The 23952-nt window shown below is 48.0% G+C and overlaps 1 protein-coding gene across 1 annotated transcript in view; it reads left to right on the top strand.

Annotated features, from left to right (window-relative positions):
- LOC135916585 (uncharacterized) overlaps window positions 1-18087 on the top strand; it is a 45284-nt gene extending 27197 nt beyond the window's left edge. The window contains exon 5 of the mRNA XM_065450019.1: window positions 17780-18087. Within this exon, the coding sequence (XP_065306091.1) occupies window positions 17780-17899 (120 nt within the window). The 3' untranslated portion in view covers window positions 17900-18087. The remainder of the gene's footprint in view (window positions 1-17779) is intronic.
- The last annotated feature ends 5865 nt before the right edge of the window (window positions 18088-23952 follow it).

The raw sequence follows: 23952 nt of genomic DNA, 5'->3' as shown, positions 1-23952 counted from the left end.
ATACTGGCGGACAGCTGGCACAATCGGCGACCTGATCGAAGCTCCAGGAGGTTCAGCGGGGAGTCAGAGGACGGAGGACCGTAAAGCACACTCCACCACTTGTGATGCAGCAGTTATCCCAACGTTTATTACGCGTCGGAGATGCGGCGAACCGACCACGCCCAAAGCACGGATCACACAAGAGCGAGCCCCACAAGTGATGATGAAGAAGAACGCCATATGAACCCCACATGATGATGATCATGTACAGATGACAAAGTGTAGCTTAAAAATGCCCACAGTACTTCTAACGCCCCCGAAACCGACATAGTGACCAAAGCGTCTGATACGCCAAAAACAAACGTTTGCATACATGTGCCCGTTATGAGAACAAAAACAAGCAAATGCTCATGGACAGCGAACGCCAATCGCGATCAACGGCTGATTTCCCTGTGATGGAATGATTTAACTTCGATACCAGGCACAGTTGTTAAAGAACGTGACCTATTTTAGCCGGTCACAGAATACCTAAACGTGCGACAATAAGGAAAGGCCGCTGTTAGTCGCCTTCTACCAGCTAACTCTCATGACTGCCGGATGAGTAAGTCTTCAGCAACGAACGTGGTGAGAGAGTTGTTCTCTGTAGCTGACATAAATTTTGCTTTATATTTCAGTTTTGATGCGCTCTGCTAATCTCTTCTGATTCTCACGAAAGGTGGTGTGGGATTTTGGTTGTATCTTCCTTTGAGTGATGTAAGGCGGTTTAATTACCCAGCCAGAACGTTGCACGATACACAGGCAGGTCTGTTGATCAAGCGTCGGGCACCGAGCGCGGGAGCTCTGTTCTCGAGCAAGGTGTTCACGATGCGCCTGACGCACACGCCTCTCTGCTACAACTTCCCCCCGGAGAAGAGAGAGGACGACCGGATCGTGTATTTCCAATTGCTAGTAGGTACAGTGGAGCGTGGCACTTGAGGAGACAATGGACGTTTGCGCGCATGCGCGAGTGAGAGCGGATGCGAGAGAGGAAATGTGGGGACTTTTTCTCCTTGAATGTACGACTCTGCCTAGGCACTACGGAGGAGTTTCTTAGCTCGTGTTGTATGCGCTTATCCTTAGGCGTGCCGGCATCGCAAGTTGGCGGCTCGACGCAATTATATTTATTCAATCGTGTTTTTTACGAGTTAAAACAGAGTGTCATTATGTCGCATTATTGGGGGCGCCTCCAGGACAGCAAAGCGGCAACGGGGACATGAAAGGTGAAACATGGACTGGGCCGTGGGTTGGGGCTCGCAAAAGCCTGCGCGTGCCATGGGAGTACAAAATCGGCTGTCCGATATCGCGAACAGCCAATTTTTTATGCGAACACCCTCCGGCGCGCTTTGGCATCCGCGGCCCCAACCAACCGGCCACCCTGCTTCCAGCTTTGATCCCCCCGCTACCGCTTGGGTGCCCCGGAGATCCTGCACCACCTGCTTTAATGTGGAGGCCTCGGGTGCTCTCCTGAGGCCTCCGTTTCCCGGTTACATGTGCCCTCCTGGAGCAGTGCTTGTGAAAAAGTCAATCTGTCGTCGCGACTAAAAAAGCGACCTGCGACTTATACAGCACCAGTCAGAACCTTCCCCTTCAGACACAGCGATCACCAAATGGGGCGTCCGTGCCCACTGCCTCATCGCGCGAGCAGCCACCGGCAGAGCGTAAGCAAACTGGACCGCACTCTGTAATGCCGGCATACCTAGGGGACAAATGCATACAAGACGCGTTAAGCAACCTCCTCCGTTGTGCCTAGGCAGACTCACATATTCAAGGAGCAAAGGTCCCCAGATTTTCTCTCTCGCACCCTTTCTTACTTGGGCCTGCGCAGAAACGTCGAGTGCCATGAAAAGCGCCACACCCCGCTGTACATACTAGCAATGGCGAAAACGCGACCGGGTCGTAGTAAGGTTTTAGTCGCCGCACGTGCCTCGTCTGACTTCCACCGCGCCTTAAGTCAGCGGACAGCGTGAGAGGCTAACTAAAAGGGGCGCAGCCAATGCTTTAGGACAAGCCGTGATATCATAGGGTGAACTTGATTGAATCGTCACTAATATCTGCCGTTACCTAACACAGAGAACTAGGGAAAGAAGAAGTTGTTTAAACGCAAGTTTTAGACCGAGCTAAGCAGCCTAGAAGCTGAGAATACAATCTGTTAAATGGCGTCAAGGAGCTAGTGCCCTCCAGTGTCGTCTGGGCCGCCTAGCGGCGTCACAACTGCGACTTGCTAGTTGACGTAAGAGACGACAGACCAACGTCTGCAACAAAGTTCACGGTAGTTCGCCTCAAGTTAGCTCAACCTGCTCGAGGGAAGACGTCAGACCTAGCCTCCCGGGAAACCCAGCCCAGCAATCGCATCCACCGCAAAGAGATCGGCTTGCCAGCGTCCTTCGGGAAAGCTCTGTCGTCGACTCCGCGCGTTATGGACTTGCTGCTGCTGCCCGGTCATGTGTATGCCATCATTCGTTTTCTTTTGAACTCTATTTAGTTGACCCCTGTTAAGTGTGTTTTGTGTAGTGGCAATTTCCATATCCACAGTTAACTGTTCTTTTTATTTCTTTTGTTTTCGTCATTGATCTAGATTTAGTGCATGTGTGCTAGTGTTTTTATTTTTTTGTGCTTCGTTTAAATTGCGTGTCGTGATCAGTCAATAAATGATTTTTTTTCTTTCTTTCTCCCGGCTCTCACTCTTTTCTCCCGACTCTGAGGGGCCCGGACGGAGGGGGGGGGGGGGGGGGGGGAGGGCGGTAATCTGCTCTGTTGGAGGTATGTGAACTATCGTCTCTCTGAAAGAGAGAATAAAAGTAGCGGCGCAAATGGTGCTAGTGGTAAAAAAATTGAACGAACATTCAAGTAAAAAAATCATTGAAAGGAAGAGAAAAGAAAAAGAAACCTAGCCACCCAAATAAAAATGACTATGGGCGGTTGTCTATAGTTTGAAATTTAGCTTAGCGAATGCACAACAAAAGACGATATCACCTAGTTATTTTTATTTTTATTCAGGTGTTATTTTGTTTTTGCTTTTGGGTTTGACTGTAGCATCGGCACAATGCTTCATAAGAGGGGGTATTGACACATGTACTTGTTTACCTTTTGCCGGCGATCGCTTTTCGCCGGCTAACAAATGTTCAACTTTATCACTCTGAGCAGGAGGCGCCTGCATGTATCGGATGTTTCAACAGAAACGGATGTTACCGATGGTTCCATCCGTTTTCTGTTGTCACCGAACCTTGTGTAATCTGAATGTAGACGCGAGTCGAATTGTGTACTTTGTAGAAGACACGCGATCTTCATTGATTACGCTAGAACCGTAGACGACTTCTATAAAAGCCGGTGCGCTTGACCGCTGATCATTTTTCAACGATCGCCGTCTGTGTTCACCACTTTTGTTGTGCTTTGAGTGCAGCCTTCTCTTGTCGGCACAGGTTCGCCCGATAAAAAAACTTAGTTTTCTCATTCATAGCTTTGCTACTGTGTTCTTCACTGTCACTACTGCGGGACAATAAGACAAGAAAGAATTTCCCCCCAAAAGATTGCACAATCACGGTGCGATAACATACTTGCTCGTGTTTAAAGACTGCTCGACGGTTGACGAAATTATCCTTGAGTGCAGGCGTTTGGAAGAAGCAAGGAGCCGTCGGACTGCCCGACAGTTCATGCGGCTTCCCAACACCGCCGCTACGTTATCGTGCGAAGACGCCGATTCTTCCTTTCAGTCTACGGATGTGTTGTCGGAACTGTGCGGTGCGAAATCTAGGACGCGTCGCCATCTTCTGTCGTACGCCCTTCGGAGGATACTCAATCGACGATCTGCCTCATCCAGGCAGTTGTCCGCGAAGAACTGGCTAACTCAGGAATGCAGCCCATGTGCTCCCCATATAACCCACCCTGCGGTTAGACCTAGGGCGCTATAACGTAAAACTATTCCAAACTTTTCTATTCCATTTCTGCTATCAGCCCTCCACGATTGGTCAAAAACTTTTTTCGACCACGCACTGCACGTGTCTGTCACGCGACGTCACGAAAACCGCGATACCTCCCTATCTGATATGATGTCTACTAACTGATTATGCATGATTTCACAGAAAAAAGAAGCACAGTTATTTCTAATTCGACCCCTTTTCGCCATTAGCCTCGGCTATTGGTAAAAAGTTTACGGGCTGCACCCACTTCACCTGCCTGTCTCGCGACGTCACAAAACCGCACAATCTCACCGCGTCAAAGTGACGTATACGCGATAAAGGTGCACTAAATATGCCGAACAAAACTGAATATTCTCCGGAATAGCCGCAGGCTGGCCCGTTCCGAAAGGAATAAAAGATGGCTGCCGCCGATTGCTGAGACGCTGGCTACTCGCACCTGCCGGAGAGCATGGGTGCACTTGCGTATAATAAAACTTCTTGCGTGGCCGTGTAATGTTTTCGAGCCTTTTCGGCACGTTTACCACCTCATTCTGCCAACTCTTCTTTGCTGAGGGTCAGTTTAGCGTCATTCTTAAGTTTCCGTTGAATGCCGGCGTGATTTTTACCAGCCACCACAAGCTAAGTAAGGGAAACCCGACCAATCGCAGACGCTGGCACCACCCTCTTCATCCGGTTATCGATTTTCAGTGTCCTGGCTCTGCCCCAGTGAATCCCTCTCCACTTGAGCGTTCTCCTCGCTTCTTGTCAGCCAATTAGACACGACAAGCCGCTCAGTGTACGCAATGTTATTCGTTTTTGAAGCAAACAAAAGTGACTTCCTATGAACGAGGAGAGCGTTTGATTGGTCTGTTCAGACAACGCTGCGGGTGACCGCCCGGTGCTTGCGTCGGTGGTTACGCAAATTTGACGTCAGGAGATTGTAATAGAAACATATTGGAATAGTTTTACGTTATACGGCCCCTACTGCCGCTCTTCATCACGCTCCGCCCACATTTCGACGTTATCGAGATCTGGCCCGATGGGGAACACCTGACGACAAGCCCATACGTTTCCGTTGTAGTGGCGTGGAGCACATTTCCCGCTATTGCTCTTATCGTCAGTCGTCTCTTTCACGCTCCACGTTCTACTATCGCCACAATGACAACCAGCGCCCGCCATTTGATGCCCCGAATGAACCGACAAACCGTGATACTAGCAGGTCCGAGAGGCCGTCCTCCCATTTGTGACGTTCGCGTACAACTCTTTACGTGATGACACCGCTCTCTACTCCCCCTTCTATCTCGTCTTTGAACGTGACCCGATGTTGCTTTCAACACGCTCCTGCTAACTAATCTCGAGTGCCTTGTCTGGGCTTGCTCGCTACGCTATACATACAGCCGCCAAGGCACGCAAGATTGCCCACCGTCGCTTTTCTGAGCCGCATGGAAGACAGAAGTTTCTTTGTGACAGCCAACAACGTGATGTCCCGTTCTCTGCCAACGACCGCGTCCTCATTTCGACTACTTCATGGCGTGTGGGCCTATCGCAAGAAGTGCACTCCCGGTACTCTTGCACTTCCCGCGTCGTCCGACAACTCGGTGATGTCATCTATGAAAAAGCTGTATCCGGTGCTGCCCCTTCGTTGATGTCATCTGATGTGGTCCACGTGGGTAGACTCAAGCCATACCATGCGGCCGCTATCTAGCAGGCCCCGGCTCGGCGCTTTCGCCCCCGGGGGTTATGTTACGGTGCCACAGCGGCAAGGAAGACGATGACCAACAAGACGAAAAAGACGTCGTAGTGTGGCTAGCTAAGGCTTCGCCACAGTGGTTGCAATGACGATAACTTCTGCAAAGTAAATACAATCCTATTTAACCTTATATCCCTGTCCGTTTCAATATGCTACACGTTTACCAGCTTGTTTAATTGTTTTTCAAATCCAAATAACGTCAATGCTCTATCATGGCGGCATAAAGCGCTGTAATTTACAGTGTACCGCTTTAGCTTGTAATCATTACAATATAACTGTTGTATGCTATTTATGAATGAAGATTTGAAACAACTGCCTGGTCGCCTAACAGTCATTGTGTGTTTAGAGTACCCACAGAACTCATTATGTGGTAAAGAAAGCCAATAAAGTAAATATATTCAAATAAAGTTGCACGTAATAATCGTCGCGTCATTGTTTTGTGAATGTAATCGCGTTATCACTGAAGGAATAACGCGATAAGCTTATTTCCCACACTCACCTGATAATTTTTCCATTGCAATAATCAGGCAGCACGAAGAGTAGTTCTGACTCAAGAAATGTCCTTGGCGTCTTTTCTTCGCTCAGAAGCCTCTCCTGTGCTCAAATAAAGTTGAAGCATACCGCCGCAACCTACAGAAAATCCACAGAATGTACGTGTCAATATCCACTCTCCTCGGTCTGTAAGAAATATAACACGTCGCTGTAAGACCTAGTTCCCTGTGATGTTTTTCTTCCGTTTCGTTCAGTACTGCAGCTTTCGTCGAGTTGCTATCGAAAACTAGCTTAGTCTCGCTGTCAAGTGAATGCGTATGAGAACCACATGGCAGGAACTTTGGGCCCAATAATTAAGCAATAAACTACACCTTGTTCATGCTTACATATCCGAATAGAAAAGCTGCAGAAATTAAAATTGATTTTATGAAGTTCTTTGTCGTTTACATGTGATGATTGATTGATTGATTGACTGATTGATTGATTGATTGATTGATTGATTGATTGATTGATTGATTGATTGATTGATTGATTGATTGATTGATTGATTGATTGATTTGCTTCGTCACAGTACAGTGTAACAGGAGGCGGAGGGAAAAGCCGTTCAAATAAGGCTTGAGGGAATCTCCGCCTCGTCTGTGAAAAATGGCAGCAGCTGAAGGACATCACAATATCACAGCACTTTTTTTATTACGTATTGTTTTACATAAAGATGAAGCCATAAAGGAAAATTGAAAATATCGTTTATACATAGTTTATACAACAAAGAAAACTGCTGCGATCTTCTGCACATAAATAAATTGCTACATAGTTTATACAAGAAAGAAGAGCCGCTAATTCTGCGACACTTAAATGAGACACATCTACACCTTTGCTAGTGTAATGATTTAGAATTCCCGGAAGAGTACATCGAAGGATCTGAAAGCCATATTTAGTACGAAAGTAAGGAACGCTCCACATTTCTGTATTTCTTGTTTCATAGGCCTTTTCCTTTAAGGAAAAATTTGCCATCTCGATGAAAAAAAAATTGAGCGTTTGCAGCTAAGACAGTGCTCTCGTAGTAGTCTGTGTTGATAGAGGTCATTCACTTTGATTATCCTATATTTTTTAGATAGTGGGTCATTGGGTGCTTGAACTATAGCGTTATCTATCAGCCTCAAAATTTTCTTCTTTGTTCTTAGTAATTTCGTTAAGTTTGTTTCTGTAGTTGTTCCACAAACCAAATAGCAGTAGTTAAGATAAGAATAATACAATGATTTGTATATCAATAACCCCACCGAGTTGGGGATAAGTACCGGATACGGCTTAATATTCCAGTTATCGTGCTTAATTTTATTTGAATATTATTGACATGGGGGTCATCCCATTGCAAAGAACTGGAGAAATGTACTCCAAGTACTTTCACTGACTTCACTATTTCTATATCTGAGCCTCTAAATACAAGGTTATTCTGGAAAGTCACTTATTGACCTTCCGAATGAAAAACTACGGCTTTTGTTTAAGTGGCATTTATTTTAAACTTATTGTTACTTGTCCAGTTGTGTAACTTCTGTAAGACGTCATTAGCTTTACTAGAAAGAAGAACATCTGATGCTGAGGTGACAAAAATACTCGTGTCACCTGCATAGATAATAAACAGCTTCTGGGGAGATATGGACTACGTCATTAATATATAAAGTGAACAATAATGGACGAAGAAAACGTCCCTGTGGTACACCTGAAATTATCTTCTTCTCATCTGATGCTAAATCATTTATAGAAACAAATTGACATCTATGCGCCAGATAGCTTTTAAGTAACACGAGTGGGAGCCCGCAAATGCCGTAATGGTTTAATTTTTAAAATAAAATGCCATGGGGAATGTAGTCAAATGCTTGTGTGAAATCCACGAAAATTCCGACCACCTAATCTTTTTGTTCAAGCTGTTGTAGGATATATTCTTTTTGATCCAGTAGGGCGAGTTCTGTAGACTTATGTTTTTGGAAGCCATATTGCGATTTTGTAAGTGCATATTTGGTGCAAAAACAGGATAAGCGACTAAAAATATTTTTTTCCAATACCTGTGGAAAATACGGGGAGAATAGATATCGGTCGATAATTTGCAACGTTATGCTTGTTCCCGTTTTGTATAGAGCTATTACGCGTGCCATTTGCATTTTCTAAGGAAAAGCCCTTGTCGCAATACAGAGATTTAATCTGTGTCTTAGTACTGGACTGATCTGACCAATAACATATTTCACTGGTTTTATTTGCATGCCATCGGCGTCGCAGCTGTGTTTGCTTCTTAAGCCAAGGAATGCTGTGTGGATTTTTGGTTCAATAGTACCTGCTAGGAAAAACGTGTTTGTAGTTTCTGGACTCAGGGTTCGGCAAGCAGCGGGTGATCTGTCGTTAAAGTCTCTGTAAACGAAGTAGCCATTAAGAACATTGGCCATAGCCTCTCCACTGACCAAGTTTCCATCATGACGCACCTCCTTATTTTGTTCTGTTCTCGGATTGCGGCCCATCAAAGAGTGTATTTCATTCCATAAGCATCTCCTCGTTTTGAGCTCAAAGTAAGTGCTTTTATATGATACAGTGCCTTTGATTTCTGAATTTCTTTACTTAAGGCATTTCGAAACTGCTGGAAAGCAATTACGTCCGCCTCATCGCGCGTATGCATGAATTTCCGAAATAATCTGTCTTTTTTGTCAATTTTACCCAGGAGTTCGTGCGTCCTCCAATGTTTTCCACAACCTTTATGTTTATTCCGTTGTTTATAAGAGAAGTGTTTGTTGTATATACAAATAAAGGATTCTAAAACAGCATCATAGGCTGCATTCGCATCATTTCAGGGAAAAACATTGTCCCAATTCAAAGTACCAATATCTGAACAGAAGGCATCTAAAGCAGCTGGCGAGACATGCTGATAACAATAACGAATGTCATTCCGAATCAACGTAGCTGCACCTGTTTTTACAGAACGATATATCGACATGTGATCACTAATAGGATACATAACGACAGCACAGATCACACACGACCGATTACACTCTGTGATAAATACGTCTATGGTGGTCTCCGAACACAGAGTAATTCTAGCGGATCGATTTATAATGTTTTCGCAACCGTTGCATGCAATAACAGTTTCAAAGTCAAACTTTTTCGTGCCGTCATACCCCATATCAATATTGAATTCCCCACCCAATATAACAGTGTATTGGCGTTGATTTACAAATTTTAGGAAAACATCTAAAAATGCAAACAAAGACAGACAATTACCATCAGGTGGCAACTATAATGGCAACACACATCATCTATGATATCTTGAAACTGAGCACATAACATCTCGTAATGAGCAGTAAGTAAAGTAATATTGTTACGGTGAAGTGAAGGAAGACGTTGAATTGGACTAGAGAAAGACGAAGTCTGGCGGTTGCCTGAACGCCATATCCATCATTTGTAAATATAAGTTATTTTACACTCGTGGGCCTGCTTTCTTCCCGCAACATTTTGGTGGAGGTGCTGGGTACCACCACGGAACTTCGCAGCGGACGTCATCTACCTGCTGCCACAATGGCAAATCAACCGACACAAGCGACAACGCCTCGGCAGCCCGTGCCCACGGTCATCCTCACTCACCCACGGGACCCGGGAACATTTTGTGGCACGGACAACGTCGACGTCGAGGACTGGCTTACGATGTACGAGCGAGTGTGCGACAACAACAGGTGGGATCCTACAATGATGCTTGCAAACGTAATATTTTATCTGAAGGGAACTGCGAAGCAATGGTATGACACACATGAAGCTGACCTAACGAGCTGGGATGTTTGCAAAGAAAAAATGCGAGACCTGTTCGGCAGACCTGTCGGTCGTCAGCTGGCAGCTAAAAAAGAACTTGCGTGCCGCGCTCAGACGTCCACAGAATCCTATGTCGTGTACATACAGGATGTGCTGGCCCTCTGTCGCAAGGCTGATGACAACATGACCGAGGCAGACAAGATTGGCCATATATTGAAAGGTATTGCAGACGATGCCTTCAATCTCTTGATGTGTAAGGATTGTGCCACTGTGGATGCAATTATTAAGGAGTGCCGGCGCTTCGAACAAGCGAAGGGCCGCCGCGTCACTCAAACTTTCGACCGGTTGCCCAATACCGCCGCGACATCTTCTTGCGAAGACCCGCCGCGGTTCGTTCCGCCCGCAGGACCGGAAGAAATAACGCGCATCGTTCGCCGTGAGCTTGAGGCCATGGCCCCGGCTCCCGTTCGTTCAGACTGTCGGGAAAGCGTACCCGCTATCTCCCTTATACAAGCGGTCGTTCGGGAGGAAATAGCAAGTTTGGGCATTCCATCTCTCTGCTCAGTCCGCCATACCAACACCTACCAAATTTCTCCGACCGCTCGCTCCCGGACGCAAAGCTTTCCACCACTCCGTCGCAACCCAGCTGAATGGCGCACAGCGGATGATAAACCCATCTGTTTTAATTGTTCCGGTATTGGACACATCGCCCGTCATTGCCGCAACCACTGGTCGTCGCCTCCTCGGTGGTCGTCTCCGAGTCACTACAGCCAAGTACCCGACAATCGCACTTTCTCGCCCTATACGCCGACTAGGAACATCAACGCCGACAGTGCTCCACCAAGATCCAGCCGATCCCCGTCTCCGCAAGGTCGTAGGTCCCGTTCGCCTCTCGTTCACCGCTCTTCGTCCCCTTCTGCAACCGGTCGCTTCGCTTCGGGAAACTAGGCGGTGCAGCTCCCGGAGGTGAAGCTGCAACTCCGACCCGGCCCACAAATCCTCTATTGACCCTGCCTACATGTGGAAACCTGCTGGACATTGAAGTCGATGGCGTTCCTGTTAGATCTCTCGTTGATACAGGAGCGCAGCTTTCAGTTATGAGCGCTGCTCTCCGCCGCCGGCTCAAAAAGGTTCTGACCCCCGCCGTACCGTGCACCGTGCGAGTCGCCGATGGGAGTACGTCACCTGTCCTTGGAATGTGCACAGCACGTGTGACCATTGGGGGCCATTATACCGTTGTTCTATTTATCGTCCTTGAACACTGCCCACACGACCTAATTCTCGGCCTCGACTTCCTTTCGAAACACTCTGCCCAAATTGACTGCTCCGCAGGTGTTGTACAGTTGGACCTGCCGCTTCCTGCCGACGCAACCACTTGTGCTCCACACCGCTTATGTGCTGCTGAATTTGCAAGGCTGTCTCCACAGGCTGCTACAAATGTCCTGCTGACGCCCTGTCCTCCCGTACCTGATGGCGAGTACGTCCTGTCGCCGCTTACTGACGTGGTTTTGTCGCGTAATATTGCCCTACCGAGCACCTTAATTCGGATCCGCGAAAACTGCGCTCGCGTGCCCATCCTCAATTTTGGGTTCTCGTCACATGTTTTGCCACACGGTATCGCCATAGCGCATATCACTCCTTTGGAAGAATTTCAGATTTCTTTTTTGACCTCTGAATCCTTCCTCAGTACGAACGGACCTTTGTCATCCACTCCTTCGTACTCGACACTGCGGACGATGTTTCTAAGATGATCGCCCCCGACCTTCCTTCCGAGCAAACAACAGCTCTTCGTCACCTCCTGTCATCTTATCGGGACATCTTTGATTTGGACGACCGTCCACTTGGCCAGACATCTGTTGTCACGCATCGCATCAACACCGGTGACGCCAGCCCCATTCATAGGCGGCCATATCGTGTCTCGGCAACAGAAAGGGCCATCATACAGAAAGAAGTAGACAGGATGATGAACAAGGACATCATTGAACCCTCCAGTAGCCCGTGGGCATCACCGGTTGTCTTAGTAAAGAAAAAAGATAACTCGTGGCGCTTCTGCGTTGACTACCGTCACCTCAACCGGATAACAAAGAAGGATGTTTATCCCTTGCCTCGCATTGATGACGCTCTTGACTGCCTTCACGGATCCCAATACTTTTCATCGATTGACCTCCGCTCCGGCTATTGGCAGATTAGCGTCGATGAGATGGACCGCGAGAAAACCGCCTTTGTCACACCGGACGGTCTGTACCAATTTAAAGTCATGCCCTTTGGATTATGCAATGCGCCAGCTACATTCGAGCGCATGATGGACTCTCTCTTGCGCGGCTTGAAGTGGTCTACATGCCTGTGTTACCTCGACGATGTGATTGTGTTTTCGCCGAACTTTGAGAGCCACCTGCGGCGCCTCACAACCATACTCTCCGTGTTTCGCAGGGCTGGCCTTCAGCTAAACTCCTCCAAGTGCCATTTCGGTCGCCGTGAAATTAACATGCTTGGTCATCTCGTCAACGCCGCCGGAATCCAACCTGATCCACAGAAAGTTCACGCCGTGCGAAATTTTCCTGTACCTTGTTCAACGAACGATGTCCGTAGTTTTCTGGGCTTATGCTCTTATTTTCGGCGATTTGTGAAAAATTTTGCGGACATCGCTCACCCTCTCACTGACCTTCTTAAGAAAGACGCCTCTTTCTCTTGGGGACCGCTACAGGAGAAAGCCTTCTCTACCCTGATTGAGCGGCTTACCACTTCCCCGATTCTCTCCCACTTTGACCCTTCTGCGCCCACTGAAGTACGAACTGACGCGAGTGGTCATGGCATCGGCGCTGTCCTCGCTCAGCGTCAACAGGGCCAAGACCGTGTCATCGCTTACGCTAGCCGCCGCCTTTCCACGCCCGAGCGAAATTACTCCATTACTGAGAGAGAATGTCTCGCGCTCGTATGGGCGGTCGCGAAATTTCGCCCGTACCTTTTCGGTCGGAGCTTCTGCGTTGTCACCGACCATCACGCCCTCTGCTGGCTCTCCTCTTTGAAGGACCCAACTGGACGACTTGCACGTTAGGCATTGCGCCTACAAGAATATACATTTTCTATTATATATAAGTCAGGACGCCTGCATAAAGACGCTGACTGCCTGTCCCGCAATCCCGTGGATCAACCGGACGATACCGATGCAGACTCGGACATCAGTATTCTGTCCCTCTCCGGCTTCCTCCACATTGGCGACGAGCAGCGCAAGGATCCTGTTCTTCGAACACTTATGGAACGCCTAAGCTCCTCGCCCAATGACCCGTCCCTTCGGATGTTCACCTTGCGCGATGGAACTTTATACCGTCGTAGCGTTCGTCCTGACGGCCCGGAGCTCCTCCTAGTCGTCCCCAAGCACCTTCGACTCACCGTGCTCCAGCAACTTCATGACGCTCCTACTGCTGGACATCTGGGCGTCACTCGTACTTACGACCACCTGCGGCGCCGCTTCTTCTGGCCTGGCATTTATCGCTCTGTGCGCCGTTATGTCGCTTCTTGCGACCTGTGTCAGCGCCGGAAGACGCCTGCTATGCCTCCCGCTGGTTTGCTTCAACCCATTGATATACGTACAGAGCCCTTCTTCCGTGTGGGCCTCGACCTCCTTGGTCCGTTTCCAATTTCCATCAAAGGAAACAAATGGATTGCTGTAGCAACCGATTATGCCACTAGATATGCCATCGCACGAGCCCTGCCAACCAGCTGCGCTACAGATGTCGCCGACTTCTTACTAAAAGACGTCATCCTGCACCACGGCGCCCCTCGCCAGTTGCTGACGGATCGCGGCCGCTACTTTCTATCGAAGGTCGTTGATGATCTGCTCCGCTCCTGTTCTACAGAACATCGGATTGCTACCGCGTACCACCCTCAAACGAACGGCCTCACCGAGCGACTCAACCGCACACTCACTGAAATGCTCGCCATGTACGTTTCCAACGATCACCGCGACTGGGACGTCGCTTTACCATACGTCACTTTCGCATACAACTCGTCCCGTCACGACACTGCCGGATTTTCACCATTTTTCCTTTTGTACGGCCGCGACCCCACCTTGCCTTTTGACACGTTGCTACCTTCCGCAGTACAGTCACCCAGCACTGCTTACGCTCGCGATGCTATTGACTTAGCCGCCCAGGCCCGAGATGTCGCCCGTCATCGCCTCACAGTCTCGCAAGCTTCTCAAAAGCGACGCTACGACCTTCGGCACCGAGACCACCATTTTTCACATGGTTCCCTTGTCCTTCTCTGGACGCCTTCACGTCGTGTCGGCTTGTCGGAAAAATTACTGTCCCGTTTTTCTGGTCCGTACCAGATCTTACGCCAACTGTCCGACGTGACCTACGAGATCGCCCCACTCGGTCAGCCTTCCGTGCCTCCCAACTTAACCAGTGATGTTGTTCACGTCACCAGGCTCAAGCCCTATGTCCCCCCAATAAGTGAGGCTGTTTAACTTGCACCGGGACGGAGCTCCCCCACCGGGAGGGTGATGTTACGGTGAAGTGAAGGAAGACGTTGAATTGGACTAGAGAAAGACGAAGTCTGGCGGTTGCCTGAACGCCATATCCATCATTTGTAAATATAAGTTATTTTACACTCGTGGGCCTGCTTTCTTCCCGCAACAATATTTTCGAGCAATACGGTTGAAAACGAATTACCAAGTAACATAGTTACACCACCCCCTCGATGACTTGGCCTAAGAGAGAGAATGTTTTCATATATGGTAGTTCAAATTCTTCTGAAATATCCGATTGCCAGGTTTCTGTTAGCTTAAGTACATCGAAACAACCTTTCATTTGGTTAAACACAGGCTCGAGTTCATGTTTCCCGTTGATTGTATATTTAAATGGAACCATCGAGGAAATCCTTTTTGTACACTTTTAAGCTACTTCACTAACTCACGAAGGGTGACATATCCAAAATCACCCATTTAACAGAGCAGTAAAAAAAAAACTAAGGAACAGTTCAAAAACAAACACATCAATTTTCAACGCTGACAAGTCATCCTCACACCTGATGGCCTGCGCACGTTCTCCACTCTTCCAACGCACCAAAACCTTCCCATTGGAATGCCGTGCAAATTCATATCCAACTTTCCTAGCCCAGGTTTTCGCTGCTAGTAAGAGAGCCCGGAAGCGCTTGGTCATATTCTCAGTTATGTAAACATGATTTTGTTTCTGCTTCAAGGATTTTCTTTTTTCAAGCCACGTATCTCAAAGGGCCTGCTGGACACAGCGAAGGATAACTCCATGCTCTCTACCTGGTCTTGATGCCATCCTGTGAATAGCGGAAATATCAGCAGGAGCAAGTTCCATCAAATTCAAACTTTTTGCAAGATGATTTGCCTTGTTTAAAAGATTTTAACCTGCAGTTTCAGGAATTCCATGTATTTCAAACTTCAGACGTCGGCTGAGCTACTCGAGGTCGTCAAAATCAATCTGAAGCTGGGCGAGACCCTTAGCTGGATCCTCCTTCTCAAGTTTGTCGATCTTGCATTTTATGTTTTTTATTTCCCTGTCTTGCCCGCTCAAGCGTTCCTGAATTTTATCAAAGTGATCCGACAGCAAGTAAATTGGCCTGTGTATTCCCTCTATCTTTTCATTGAAAGTAAGGAGAGAAGGTAATTTCTTGTGCATGTCCATGCTCGTAATCTTCAGCTGAGCATCTCCGATTTGATCAGTGGGCCGTGTGGTACTCTTGGATACCCACGGCCTGCAGGCCTGATCCTTCCATGCTCTTCTTTTACCCAACTTTTTCTTTTCAGCATACTCCTGTTCACTCATGTCTTAGCATACTGAAGCATATGAAAGCAGAACTTGCACTCACTGCACTTAATAGCACTCGCGGAATCTTCAATTTCAGCTCTGCAACCGCAGCACATAGCCATGTTTGAGCCCCAATGTCATCCGTCACCAAAAATCGCTTGGCAGCAGTGGGAGCGAATAAAAAGTGTTAAAAAGAACTTTAAGCAACCAGTAAAACACAGCAGAAGTTATCCGACGTGCTTTCCTCGCCGTCGCCGCTGCCAAAGTGCTCTGCCGAAATCACGCCCCTGTGAAAAGTCTTTCTCTCGTGCCGCTGCTGCTCGCTGATAATCTGCGTCGCGAAACGACGCAGTTACTTCCAGGCAGACAGGTAGAATGGGCGCGGGAAACTTGAAGCTCAGTTTAGGCGACTGTAGGCAGTCTTGGGTTGGGGTGCCATACAGGAGATCGAAGTTCTCGAAGTCAGCGCCTGTAAAACACAGCAGAAGTTATCCGACGTGCTTTCCTCGCCGTCGCCGCTGCCAAAGTGCCTCACCCGCAGAAGAACGGCCTGCTTGCAAACATTGCACTGATGAGCCAGCAATATAGCAAATAATTTACACGTGTTCTCATCTAAAGAATCATTGAAAAGTATGTAGATACCTCTCTCACAAAAATCGGTAGGACCCGAAAGTGAAACGCGCTTTCCCAGAAGCTGTTGCATGTTTATGGCACGTGAAGAATTAAATTATAAGTAGCCATCAGCGGCACCCTACCACTACATAGGAATCCTCGACAATTGCCACGCATGCGAAAGTTGTCGAAGGATTGACCCGTCGACGTCATTGTCTTTCTTGCCGCTTAATGCATCAGTTTACTATTTTGGCGCCATCGCAAGCGAAACAGTAGGCGGCGCGTAACAACTGCTGATGAATGTTGAAGCTGCACTCCGTAGGTGACGAGGCGCGACAAGCTAATGGGACGCGCAAGATAAACCATGTGCGGAAACTGCGTCACCTCAGCAGAAGGCCTACACCACCTACACCAGGCTACACAGCGTTGGAATTTTCGCTGCGCTAAGACTACAGACGCGCTCACTGTCGGAGTTCGTCATGGTAATGATGCAGTACTTCTCTTCCCTATTCCCAGATGGTGGCGCCATCCCTGTCAAAAGAGCATATTTTACGCGTTCGCGGCCATGTCACATCCGTTACAGCAAGTTGATCGTGGGCCCCGCCGTAAAGCACTTCCGTGTTAAGAACGCTTTTGCTCCTATTGCACTAACACCACGGCCTCAATGCATCCTACATAGTTGTGCTTCACAAAGCACTTGAAGTCCCTGCAGCATTTTAGATAATGAATGCGATTAGCATTCTTAGGATATGTTGAGCACTTTTCAGTGTGTAACTGTTTAGATCCTTGTTTGGCTGTAACCGTCCTCTCGCAGTGACCGAAGTAGCCCACATTGCATGTGCTCGTTCTCGTGTTGTCACCATGGTCGTTCAATCGTCACTATTCCAGCTTCGTGTCCAGACTCTCATCATGGTGTCATCAGCACGCCATCGACGTCATAGAGTCTTCGTCATCTCACTTGTCGTGCCATCGTAATACCACCGCCTTCATCGTTCCATCGACGTCATTCCTTTGTCATTACATTCTAATCCTGCAGCCGCATTACAGTCATTGTCATGTGGTCATGCCGTAGGAGATCTTGTCGAGCGGGTTTTATAGCAATGTGGGTGGATGACAGAGACGGTGCGTGCCACATGTAGCCGGAGCAGCGGAGAAATCTCACATTTACTGCCACAGATTCTGAACAGGAGTGCATCCATTAATATGGTGTGTCGTCTCGGTGCTTGAATGTTACACGCATGAACAGCGACATAGACCGCGAGATCGATTCTGCCAGAATTCTATGACTGAGTCTGCGTACACATCACTTCAATCATATTTGGTTATATCTGACATCAGCTATTGTGTGTGGACTAGGCGCATTATAGCCTGTAATGCTGCCACGTTAGTAAGCTACATCTCACACACATACACTTCACTGACGCAGATGTATGTTGTTGTTGATGCAGGTTCCGGTGCGGAACAAGGCGCCAGTGGCTTCGCCAAACGGAGAAGCTCGCTACGGTGGCCTCTACAGTTGGTGTGAAGGGGGCGTGTACGCCTGCTCGGCAAACTGTCCCGAGTATTAGTCACAGAGCGGTGCCAGTTACGTACACCTCTAAGCCTACTTCTGCAAGAATGGACGCACCGCAAATCTTACCAACGTCGGACGCACAGCATGATACGGACCAACGTCAAAAACAACATAACTACCGTGACTGCAATCAACGCTTGAGGGACAAAATACTTTGAAATAAAAAAATAATAATAACGCAGAGATTGCGAGTGAAAGATGCACGCAATTCTACAAACGGGAGAAGTGCCTCATGCTATATCAGTCGCGGCAGCAATAATCTCCATCACACCGATCTCGAAGGAGCGAAACCGAATAATTTCTTGCTGCAGAAGGGATCGAGTGAGCATACATTCGTAAAAGTAGGACCAGCAGGATCCCTGCGAATAGAACCATAGAGTGGAGCAAACAAACAGGAGAAAACAAGGAAAGGAGAGCATAAATAAACACAAAGGAAAAGAATGGTCTGTCTGTGGGGATTGAACTCGCGACGCGGGTATATGCCCTGCAGTGACGTTTTCGCGTCAGTGCATGTCGGACGTCCTAACCGTCGACAAACTACCGAGATGGGTAGCTGCTGTACGGCGGACGCGGTGATCTTGTATTTATGCCGCTCACGTCGCGAGTCCACCCACCACAGCCGGTGTGCAAATAGTATGGTTCAGTTTGACTGCCCAACATTGCGCTTTTTTTTATTTATTCCCGGTCTTTGACATAACATCGCACATACAAATTTTACATGTCACAAATGCAAGCCTTCGGGAAAGAAAAAAAATGAAAAGGAAAAAAGGCACAACAAAGCCGTCCGTCCGTCCGTCCGTCCGTATAGGACCGACGTTGTCGAAATAAAATTCCTTCATAGCTGTCCGAAGTTCGAGCCTCGACAGCCAATCCGGTACATAATCTTGAATTTTGGGTAGTTCAACAAATAGAGGCATACATTCTCTGAAATATATACGCGCGGGGTGGGTGTCGGCATTTCAATGGTGCCCTGCCATGCGAGCCCACAATATAGAGTGGAGAGCATTAAACATGATAGAGTCATATGGAACCCCGTCTTCATCCTTAATTGCCAGATACCTGATCCTTTCGGGGTGCACAGGTACCACTTTCTTCGGGGTTCGCTTTAACACGTCCCAGAAGAAAACCGCCGCCCAGCAATGCAAGAAAACGCGATCTATGGTTTCGGGCTTCTTGCGATCCCTCGGGTTGCGATCCCCACGGTACGAGGCAGCCTCGTTCTTCCATAAACGTCTTCATGGAGAGCTTTCCGGTGTGAAGCTCAAAAAAGATTGTTTTTACCACGGGTGGTACCTCCATGCATTTCACTCGTTTACAAATGTCCTGTCCTGGCCCTCCACTGTATATGATTCTGTATAGTGACACTGCGAGAATTTTATCGCAAACATCTGTAAACAGTGTTTTCCTCTTCACTTCACAAAGGTACTCATGTGAAAAAAGAACAGAACAGAAACGCAGACTCTCGACCACCTACTTAATATTGTCACGTGGTGGCGACGTTGAAGAACACAGTAGCAATACTGTGAAAGACAAAACTAACTTTTATTGGGCGAACCTGTGCCCTCAAAAACGGGCTACACTTATAGCTCAACGATATCGGCGCACACGGTCGGCGATCGTCGAAAATCTGACCAGCGGTTCACGCACGTCGGCTTTTATACATCAGTCGTCGAATGTTCCAGAGTAATCGCTGGGACCCGCGTGCCTTCCACAAAGTTTTACATTATTCGCGTCACGCACACATGCGATCAGATTACACAAGGTTCGGTCAGAGACAGCGGATAGAAGCATCGATAACATTCCAGAAATTTCCGATACATGCAGGCGCGTCCTGCGTTGTTCGATAACATTTGTTAGGCGGTAAAACGTGTCGCCCGATAAAGACAAACAAGTACACGCGTCAATATAGCGACAAAATACTCCGGTCATTCTTGCCGTACTCATAACATGCGCCGGCAATGTGGTGCTCAACCTAATTAAGCTGACATAGAAAAAGATCGCACACAACGCGAAAAAACTAACCGGTTTACAAGTTGTCGAACAAAAGTATGCGCCAAGCCCACACCCCCGTCTTTTACTTTTCTGAATGAATTTGTTCGCGGAACCTTTCCCATGTTGAACCCCAGATGAAAACCGAACGCTCTGTGCAACCTTTGCACATTTGCTCTAGAGCAATACAGCACCTGCATAACGTAATATATCTTCGTCATAAAAAAACATATTGCAAATTGTCCCTCTTGCAAAAATATACATCTGTCCGCTTTTTCTTCCGTTTCATTAGTTTGGTTCCTCTAGTAGTCATCGCTGCTTTTGTACCTGTCGAAGGGAACACCCATATACCTAGTCGGAGTTTTCACCCAGTTGACATTCGCGAAGTAGCCCGGTGAAAAAACAATTCCCCGTGCCACAGGCCGAGGGATTTGCCCCAATTTACTCTCCTACACGTGACGTCACAGAAATGTTTTACTACAGCTATTGTTTCGGTTACACTTGGTTTTTCTGGGCAACACAGTGCAACGTCATCAGAATATATGCTAGCAGCTTCACTTTTGTCGCTGCTAATATAAAACGACGTATATTGTCATTTGCAGTAATTGTTACACACATTGCTTTCATGTAGATAGCAAATAACAGAGTACTGAGGAGACAACCTTGGCGGCATTGAACGCATGATGTTAAAGGGGCAACAATTAACCTTGTAGTGCATTTCTGGTACGCCAAGGCCGTGCCGTCAGTGATGATAGAACCGACATTAACATGATCCAAGATAGCAAACAAAATTAACGTGAGAGACACAATCGAACGCTTTCTCAAGATCAAACTGCAGAGCTACAACGCCGCCACCGGTGACGTCACAGCACACACCGCATCTTATAGATATTCGCAAAAATTGATCGCCCTTTGATGCCACATGTTTGATGGTCTGCGGCTATTTCCTTGATGACGCCTTAAAGTGTTGGCGCTAAATCTTCATAAATATCTTGTAATCAACTTTTGTTATTGATATCGGCCTATAAAATGACACGAACTTCAGTTTACCTATTTTATCGCTCTTAGGTATTAGAATGGTGTACGCTTTTCCAAGAGAAGGTGGTAATGAATTCTGATCGTACCTTTCATTAAATACTTCTGGTAATAAAGGAGCCAGTTCTCTTTTAAAAGCCTCATATAACCCAGCGCTGAGAACATCAGGTCCCGGTTACTTGCCCAAGTTCATATCGTCGAGTGCCTTTTTGACTTCCCTCTTCACTATCTTTTCCTGTAATCGCTCTTTAGCGCCATCCCTCAACCGCGGCATGCGATGCAGAAAATCTTTTTTGAAACGTTCTACGTTCACTTCATAAAATGCTAAGAGGTACTGGTAATACTGGAAGAAGGCGTGTTCTATGCACTCGTTGTCGTCAACAACAGCTCCACTCGTTAAAATGCGATCGACATGGTTTCGACGTCCCTGCGCCTTCTCTAAACCGAGCACCCTTTTACTGGGCGCCTCCCCTGCCGCTACTGCATCTGCTCTTGCTCGCACGATGGCACCTTGATAGCGCGCCTTGTCAAACTGTTCGAGTTTTTCCTTGACGTTCCGCACACCGTCTTTGTACAGACCAGGCTGTCTGCCCTCAAGCGTTATCAACTTCTGAAGTAGCGTGGACAAACCCTTTTCTTTATTTTCCCTCTCAAATTTGAGGCAGCTTGACCTTTCTAATGTTTTCATTTTTACTTTTTGTTTAACGCATTCCCACTTTTCTGCTATTGTTTCAGCTGCATCTTCACGTACTTCATTAACCGCATCCTGTACTTCCTTTAGAAATGATTATCATTAAGTAAGAAGGCATTCATTTCCCGTAGATGCCAAGTAAAAGCATGTTCCCTTTTCCTTATACCTACGTGACACTTTACCAGGCAGTGATCCGAAAATGCCAAGGGTGCAACGCAATAACCATGGCATCTTCGAATCGTGCCAAACGAAATGTACATTCTATCCGGTTGCACATCGTTACGGCCTTGAAAACGCGTAAATGTCACTTCGCGCCCCCCTTCCAGACACTCAAAAACATCGTAAAGTTAATTTCGGCAATGAATTTTCACAACACGTCACGAATTCTATCCCGCACATCGGCATTGTTGGCTCTGTCTCTAGCACTCAACTTACAATTGACATCCCCTAATAATACGACGCGCCTATTACAACAAAAATATTGTGAAAGGTACAAAAACAAAAGGACGCACTCATCTACCGTACTCGGCGTATATAGGCATATTACGCGAAACACAGACGTACATCACACTTTCACATAAAACAATGCTGCCACACTGGCACGAAAATACACTGATTAGGTAGTCCAGGCAGCTTCATGACGAAAAAGATGCACCCCCGGGCGTGCTTATCGCACGGCTAACCACCGCAAAATACCTAGTCGTGAATCGTCGCACCATGCTCCCGGTCTCCTCCTCTCGATCAAGCTTATATTCCTGGACGGATAGTACGTCTATGTCATGGTCAGTGACTAACCGTAGGACCTGACGTTGCCTACTAGCCGCCAACCCTCAAGCATTTAGTGTGGCCATACTAAGGGACGACATTTGAGCAATCTTAATCCAAGGAAAAAGTAGGCCCGGAACATAGTGCTTACCGTTCACGACTAGCCCTCGGCTAGCCGTCTCCGGGACCTCGCGGCTTGCTGGCGTCTTTGGGCATCGGGGCTTTGTCCGCAGGCTTCTTTTCAGGTGGTACATTAGGTTTTGGCTTGTAGCGCATCCGCCTCCCGTAAGGCGCCTTCGTCGGCGGCCTTTCGCTAGTGCTGATTGCGTGACCGTCCAGGTCCTTAGCGTCGTCATGGGAGCGCTTGACTGGGGCACCGAGAGTCGCAGTCCACTCACCGTTGTTCACGTCCTCGTCCTGCAGCATTTCCTTTGTTTTGTCATCGGGTGCGTCTTCGGTAACGCCGCCCGTAGCATGACCCAGAGCAGCCATGACCTGTACCGGCCCGCTCTTCTCGGCAGTCTCAACCACCGTGCCTTCTGCACCAACGGTCGACGTCTCACTGACTCGCTGTCGGCACAAGGTCTCCGATGTCTTCAGGGGCGTCCTCCGTCTCGACCATGTCAGCGACGTGCTCTGCGGCCACGTCACTCACTGCTGGGCCTGTCATGGTGGCGTAGGCGTAGCGTCAACGTGGCCGAAACGTCTGCACCGGGAACAGCGCTGGAATTCGCACTCACGGCGCATGTGCCTCGTGCTTTGGCAGCGCAGGCACTGCATGGGTCAACCGGGGAAGACCACCAAGGCCCACTCTCCGTCGACGAGGACCTGATGAGGAAGATCCTCCGCTTTGACGCCGGTTTACAGCTTGAGAAGCCCAGTCCTGGTAGTCGACGTCTTGTCTCCCATGCCATGGACCCACAACTTCGCCTGGCTTATCTTCTCCACCTTGCCGAACGCCATGAACGCCGTCCGGTTGTCATCGTCTGCTACGCAATGCAGCGCCCAGTGAAGCCTAAACTTCACCGGCTGGTCCTGCGGGTCAAAGATGACGCAGCATCGTCCCTTCACTCGCAATTTCTTCATAGCCAGCAGTCCTTATGTGGCAGCCGCATCGCTGAGGGTCTATGCCCAGACGTGGTTGACCTGGTCCACACCTATGCATACCACATCAGGCAGCAGGCACGTCAACAGTAGAACATCTGTGAAATCTTCTACATTGTAAGGTCTCACACGTACATCACCGTGTAAAATCGCGGTGTTTATAGCTACTCACCATTTTGGCAGCTGGGATTAAATAAACGGATAATATTTATCCTCATTAGTGGTCCTGTTTCAGGGGCCAAAAGTGGTTGCTGTCGCTGCCCCAGAACAGGCCATGACCCTACAATGCGAGTAGCTTGGCTGCCGGATGCAGGATGGGTGTCTTGTCGGATACCGACGACGGACTACTGAGATGGGTGGCTGTTGCACGGTGGACACGGTGTTCTTGTATTTATGCCGCTTGCGTCGCGAGTCCATCCGTCACATGGTTAAGTCTGGCTGCCGAACATGGCGCTCTCTAGCTG

Source organism: Dermacentor albipictus, chromosome 2 (genome assembly GCF_038994185.2).
Source record: "Dermacentor albipictus isolate Rhodes 1998 colony chromosome 2, USDA_Dalb.pri_finalv2, whole genome shotgun sequence".
NCBI lineage: Eukaryota > Metazoa > Arthropoda > Arachnida > Ixodida > Ixodidae > Dermacentor > Dermacentor albipictus.
This window is presented reverse-complemented; position numbering and strand designations above follow the sequence as displayed.